At 40.9% G+C, this 7,333-nt stretch overlaps 1 protein-coding gene across 11 annotated transcripts in view; it reads right to left on the minus strand.

Moving 5' to 3' along the window:
- The window catches only part of Pphln1 (periphilin 1), an 84,878-nt gene extending 77,616 nt beyond the window's left edge, over positions 1-7,262 (minus strand). For 2 of the 11 annotated variants that reach the window (XM_048366132.1, XM_048366124.1), the window contains exon 1: positions 6,075-6,210. In XM_048366132.1, coding sequence (XP_048222089.1) covers positions 6,075-6,135 — 61 coding nt within the window. In that variant the 5' untranslated portion in view covers positions 6,136-6,210. The other 9 variants (XM_048366116.1, XM_048366183.1, XM_048366159.1 and 6 more) reach the window with 9 other exon arrangements.
- Positions 7,263-7,333: the final 71 nt, after the last annotated feature.

Raw genomic sequence — 7,333 nt, forward strand, 5'->3', positions numbered from 1 at the left:
CAGGACTGGCCAAAAAAAAAAAGCTGGAAGTAGAGCTATGGCTCAACTGGTAGAGCCCCAACTTGGAGCAATGAAGCTAAGAGACAGTGCCCAAGCCCTGAGTTCAAGCTCCAGGACTGGCACCAAAAAACTGTGTGTGCAAGAGAGAGAGAGAGAGAGAGAGAGAGAGAGAGAGAGAGAGAGAGAGAGAGAGAGAGAGAGAAAGTGTTGAGAACTGGAGTTCAAGGTCAATATGAGCAACATAGCAAGAACTCATCTCAAAAAGAAGCAGGAGGGGCTGGGAATATGGCCTAGTGGCAAGAGTGTTTGCCCTGTATGCATGAGGCCCTGGGTTCGATTCCTCGATACCACATATATAGAAAAGGCCAGAAGTGGTGCTGTGGCAAGTGGTGGAGTGCTAGCCTTGATCAAAGAGGCCAGGGACAGTGCTCAAACCCTGAGTCCAAGCCCCAGGACTGGCAAAAAAAAAAAAAAAAAAAAAAGAAGCAGCAGGAGAGGGGTATGTATTACATCTAATCAAGCCTCAATTCTATCATTTTACATGAAATAAAGGACAGAGGAGTAACCCTCTAGAAAGATTAGACTTACAAGTGCTTCAGGGATTTTGAGGAGTGACTCAACAGACAACTGGGGACCATATTTAGGGGTCACTCCTGATCTAATGGCAATTTTCTGCTCTATAGTTTGGAAGATAACAGAAATACAAAAATTTCAGATATTTTAATTACTTTAGCAAAGGGTCCAGGAGCAAGAGTTGGTGGATCACGTCTATAATCGTAGCTATTCTAGAGACTCAGATCAGAGAATCCACTCTGAAGCCAGAGTGGACATGAGACATGAGACTCAGAGATCCCATTTCCAAATAACCAGCAAAACCTGGACTGTAAGTGGGACTCCAGTGAGAACACAGTCCCCAAGCACAATATAGTATATAAAATGAGTGCTGAGGCAGGAGAATAAGATGGGGACTAGCCTGGTTTACATAGTGAGTATCAACAACAAAAACTACAGAAACTGAAAATACTCACAAAGGAAATAAAGGAACAATTTTGTTGAAAAACCTAGCAATCAGAAACAAAGCAGCAAGAATTAAACAGAGAAATTACAGAAGAATTCGAAAGGGGCCATCTAGAATATATGTTATCAAGAGGAAAGAGAACAACTAATTTTACTTGTAGAAGAGCTAAACATGAACAAATTCAAAGAGCTAATTCAGTTGCCTCAACAACACAACAAAAGCTTAGAAGGAGAGTTACTAATTATTAACGGGTATAGATTTTCAGTTGGGAAGATGAAAAAGTTCTGAGTGGAGATGCTATTGATGATCACAATGTGAATGTCACCAAATTGCCTTTCTTTTCCCTTTTCTTCTTGTGATAGAGCTCCTTACATTGCCCAGGTTTGTCTCAAACTCTTGATTCTTCTGCTTCAGTCTCCCAAATATTTGGATTACAGATATGTGACACACTCTACTGAATTCTATTTTTAAAGATGGTTACAATAGAGTTGAGTTTATGTCTGTAACTCTAGCTATTCAAGGGCACTTAGACCTGAAAAACTGTGGTCTGAAGTCAGCTTGTGTAGAAGTCAGTGAGACCCCCATCTCTAAAATGATCAGCAAAAGGCTAGGCTTGAAGGGTGGATCCCCTGGTAGAGTACCAAATGAGCAGGAAGTCAGCCAGGCAAGCACACAAGGCCCTAAGTTCAAATTCCAATACCATCATTTTTAATAATTTTTTAAAGGTTAAAATGGTAAACATACTGGATATTTTACCACAATAAAAACTCTAGAAATCAGATGTGGCTACACATTATCTATAATTCCTGAACTTAAGAGGCTAAGGCAGGAGCATTTTGAGTTGGAGGTCAGTCTGAACTATACAGTAAAATCCTGTCTCAGAAAACCAAAGAGCTTGTTTTCAGAAAGCCAAAATATGGGCTTATCTGGCATTGTAAGCTTACTGAATTTGCTCAACCTAATGATCACTTGTGAAAGGTATTAATCAGTATGCAAAACTTTTGCACTAAAAAAGAAGTATCTAGGAAAATAGCCAGATGTTCCACTAGCAACTCCTACATTTAATCCTAAGGCCACCTGGCTTCTCTGACCCTGTAATTGATGATGTCTTCATGGAGTTATTCACCTTAGAAGCTACAGCAATCAGCTGCTAGTTAACATGTTTAAAAAAATAAAGTCTCAAAATTAACAACAACAACAAAAAGAAAATAATAAAGTCTTGCTACTTCACTTTTAAAAGAAAATTGCCAAAAAACTATAATAAACTGCTAAAGTTTCTGTGAATATAGTGCTTAAACATCAAAATTAAGCTATAATTCACATTTTTTTCATAGCACTAATCATCTCAGGTACTATAATTACATTTAGTTTGTTATTACTGATCTCTTACTACTAGAAATATGAGCTATGTTAAAGTGGAGTTCTCTGATGTTTGTTGATTAAACCTTGAGAACAATTTGGAAAGACTGTATACGCTCAGTATTTCAGAGTGTAATCTATGAATGCTAATTAAATGGGCACTATGACTACATCTCTACTTACACCTCAATTCCTTTCAAAAGAACATCCTACTAAGCCAGGTGCTGCTGACTGTGCTTGTAATCCTAACTACTCAAAAGTCTGAGATCTGAGGATGATGGTTTGAAACCAGCTTGGCAGGAAAGTCCATGAGATTCTTACCTCCAATTAACCACTAAAAAGCCAGAAGTGGAGCTGTGGCTCAAGTGAGCACTAGCCTTTAGCAAAAAACTACAGGGACAGCACCCAGGCCCTGCGTTAAAGTACTGGTACACTGGCGCACGTGCATGTGCGCACACACACACACACAATCATAGACATCTCCAATCCAACATGCAACAACAGTTCTTCACATTTCTTGGAAATGTATTTCATCTGCTGCCTTCTCTGTTTTGACCAATGATACCCTAGGACACCCAAATTAAAAACCTGAGTCACTCAAAATTGCAAACTTTTTCATATCTAGATATCTACTTGCTCAACCTGTTTTTATCTGCTTTAGCTTCCATTCTTGTCAAGACAGTTCAATTGTCAACTTCTCTTGCCATCTCTAGAAGGAAGCACGCTGGTCCTTCTTTGTGTCCATCAAAACATCTTACTGCAACTTACTGCAGTGACACGATACTGTACTTTTGCTTTCTACTCACCCAAAATAAATATTACTGCAAAAGCAATAAATGCATAGCTCTGTTGCTCTTTTTCCTTACCAGAGTAAAAGTACTATTGGCCCAAAATGAAGTCTATGTGAGCACCACATGAGCCATTCCGGGAAACTTAACAGAAGGAATTACTCCATTTAATTATTCAGAAAACTACTTGTAAGCACTATTAAGCCAAGATTCCTGCCACACTTCTCAGGACATTAATACCACTTCACTTCGGTGCAAAAGGTACCAATAAGAGTCTCATAGCTCTAGCAGTTAAAGCAGTGACACTCAACCCTGGTATATACTGTAATTACCTGAAGAGCTTTAAAAACTAACACCAGCTATGTCCTACCCTTGGAAATTCCTATTAATTAACTTTGGGAAGATCTAAGTTCTTTCAAATCTTAAACTCATCTCAGCATAAGGTCAATTGACTAATGCAAAGTAAATATCCAAACTGACACACAAAAGAGATTAAGGGTTAACTTGAGCCTACAACTGTGTAATGTTGTTCACTGGAAAATATTTAAAATTCCAAACAACTAAAATTAAACAGAAATTATAGCACCTATTAAGATCTTAGAAAATAAAATTGGCACTGATTCCAACTAAAATGGCCAAAACAAAGTCTCAGTTAGTATTCAACAATATTTAGAACTCAAGGAAAACTAAATGCAGGCAGTAATTTAAAAAACAAAACAAAACCAAAAAAAACAAACAGCTGGGCATTCTGGCTCAAGCTGGTAATCCTAGCTACTCAGGAGCCTGAAATCTGAGGATAGTGATTGGAAACCAGACCAAGCTGGAAAGTCCATGAGACTGTAATCACCAAGAAACTATCAAAACAAAAAGAAAAAAAAAAAAAAAAAGAAGAAAAAGGTAGGCAGTGGCTGTGGTTCAAGTGGTAGAGTGCTAGCCTTGAGCACAAAAGATCAAGGCTAGAACCCAAATCCCAAGTTCAAGTCCCAGAAACAGCACACATGCACACACACCTTTTTAAGAAGGTGCTGGTAGCTCACACCTCTAATCCTAGCTACTTATGAGGCTGAAATCTGAGGATCATAGTTCAAAGCCAACCAGGACAGGAAAGCCATGAGACTCTTACCTCAACCACCAGAAAACCAGAAGTGGTGCTGTGGTTTGAGCAAAAAAGCTCAGGGACAGTGCCCAGGCCCTGAGTTTAAGCCCCTCAACTGCCAAAAAATAATAAATAGCTAAACGACATTTAAGAATCTTGTTGAGATTGTTCAAATAGTGCAGACAATATTGAATAGGAGAACCCAAGAAAAGGCATTAGGGAACATAGAAAATATATGACAAAGATAACTGACCAAAAATTGCAAAAATAAAAAGTAAATAAACTTACTTAGGTGTCCCTTAAGCTTGCATTTCTTCCCTATGTCTAAGAATTTGTGCAACAAACATTCAACACATTTAAGTCCTTTCCTCATACAATCCTAATGGAGAAAAAATACTATCACTGGCATTCCACATTAAAACACAAAAGCTCGCCGGGCAGTAGTAGTTCAGGAGCCTGTTACCCTAGCTACTCAAAAGGCTGAGATCTGAAGATCATAGTTCAAAGGCAGCCCAGGCAGGAAAGACCATGAGAGTCTTATCTCTAATTAACCACCAGAAAACCAGAAGTGGTGCTGTGGCTCATGTGATAGAGCTCTCGCCTTGAACAAAAGAGTTCAGGGGACAGTACATGCCCTGAGTTCAAGCCCTACCCCACCAAAAAAAGTCTCACAGATTACTGCTCAAACTGACTCTGACCTCAATCCTCAGATCTCAGCCAGGCACCAGTGGCTCATGCCTGTTAATCCTAGCTACTCAGGAGGCTGAGATCTGAGGATTGCAGTTCCAAGCCAGCCCGGGCAGGAAAGTTTGTGAGACTCTTATCTCCATTAAACTACGTAGAAAAAAGCCAGATTTTGTGCTGTGGCTCAAGTGGTAGAGCACTAATTTTGAACACAAAGAGGCTCAGGGACAGTGCAAAGGCCCTGATTTTAAGTCCCAGGAACAGCCAAAAAAAAAAAGGTAGAAGAGCCAGGCATCAGGCTCAAGCCTGCAGTCCTACCTACTCAAGAAGCTCTGATCTTAGGATCAGGGCCCCAAGGCAGCAAGGGAAGGAAAGTCAAGAGACCTTTATCTCCAGTTAACTACCAAAATGTTAAAAGTGAAGTTTGGGCTCAAGTAGTAGCGCACTAGTCTTGAATACAAAACACCGAGTTCAAGCCCCAGGACCACACCAAAAAAAAGGGGGAGGGGGGAATAAATGTCCTAGTGAAGAGACATTGAATTGATACTAAAATAGAGGAAAAAAAGTACTTTTTCTTCTTTTTTTGTGCCAATACTAGGGCCTGACCTCAGGACCGGTACTCTACTTACTTGAGCCATACCTCATACCTCCACTTCCATCTTTTGCAGGTTAATTTGAGTCTTGGGGATTTGGCTGCCAGGAAAATTCTCATCTCCAATTAAAAATCTAAGGACTGATTCTCAGATCTCAGCCTCCAGGCCTGGCCACCAACATCCCATTAGCAAATAATAATAAATAGAAATATAAACTAAAAATATGCTTTTCAAAGGAAGTGAAATCAGTTCATCATCAATTTGTCTAAGGTTATGGCAAATCTCATAAGTATCCCAGAAAGGCCTCCACTGGGATGTGGGGGGGAAAAAAAACACATGTTGGTTAAAGTCAGGACAAAAAAGAATTTTTCTAAGAATGATGAATAGATTTTTTTAAAAAGTATAGAACAGAACCCAGCAGGAGTGTTCGGAAGTGACTGTGAGGAAGGAAAGCAAAAGCCAGGATAGCCTAAACCAAGGGTGAGGAAGCATAAAGCTGGTAAGGTGATGAGGACACAGCTTAAAAGCAGGCTTACGTGCTGGGCGAAAACCAACTACAGAAGGGATCTGAAGCAGGGGAAGTTGGGCTGGCCACATGTTATGCCAAAAGAATTAGTCGCAGGTGGTCCTCCGATGGGCACTGAGGCATAAATGCCTCAAAATCCAGCTTGTACCCTTGGATGGATTGCACTTCCGTCCCTCTTAGAAGATGAAGACTATGGCGTTGACTTCAATCTGGATTGATTGTGGAGGCTCCAGGACCGGGCTCTGAGTTCCAGTCTGCTGACACGCAGGCTCCCAAGGAGGAAAGTAAGAAGCCTGGTCTTGTATATACTGGTGAATAGAAGCATAAACTATCTTACATTATTTTCAACATTCTTCTTTAAGAATAATTGGCCTGTTTCAACCTTTTAATGAGAAAAGGTAGTGTGTGCTCATTAGATTTACAGCAAGAAAAAAGGTGTCAAAAACTTCAACACTTTCGTCATTCTGTGCATTTGACTCTCAAGCTAGCTGTCTCACCGATTAGAGACAGAGGACTGTTTTAGATTTAAAAAAAAAAAAACCCTCCAAAATACCTAATGTCAAGAAGGGTATGCTGAAGACATTTAACAAAATTACCGATCTCCTGAATGATCTCGAGTCACTGGTTACCTCAGGTTTTTGGTTTTGTTTGTTCACAGAAAGCTGCTAAAGAAAAATGAATCTATAGATAGGTTAGAACCACTTTTTCCCCTTCATGTCAAGATTCAGAGTGTCTCTCCACTCCGAAGTACAAACGTAATAATACTTCACAATCCATGTTGGGCATGGGTGGCTCACGTCGGTAACCCTAGCTACTCAGGGGACTGAGATCAGAGGATCGCGGTTCGAAACTAGCGCGGGCAGGAAAGTCCGCAGAAGTCTCCAATTAACCACAAAAAAAGGCCAGAAGTGGGGCTGTGGCTCACGTGGTGCGAGACTTAAGCGGAAAAAAAACAACAACTCAGGAATAGCGCCCAGGCCGAGTTCAAGCCCCAGTACCGACACACACACAAATGCTTCACAACCAAATGCAACGAGACTCCACATTCTACCACGAAACACACCCGCCCACAACCTCGGAGGGCTTATTAGCCCATTTTTCACATCCCTACTCATCTCTGAGGAGAAATAAAACGCGCTCACCGACTCGAAGTTTCCAGGAAAAACCCGCGAAATCCAGTCGACCGCCCGCTACTACGATCTCGGCGAGGCACTTCCGGCGCGCGCGTCGTGACGTCAACAAACCGCGCCCGCCCCCGGAGCCCGGGTT

This window comes from Perognathus longimembris, chromosome 1 (assembly GCF_023159225.1).
Source record: "Perognathus longimembris pacificus isolate PPM17 chromosome 1, ASM2315922v1, whole genome shotgun sequence".
In the NCBI taxonomy this organism is placed as follows: Eukaryota; Metazoa; Chordata; class Mammalia; order Rodentia; family Heteromyidae; genus Perognathus; species Perognathus longimembris.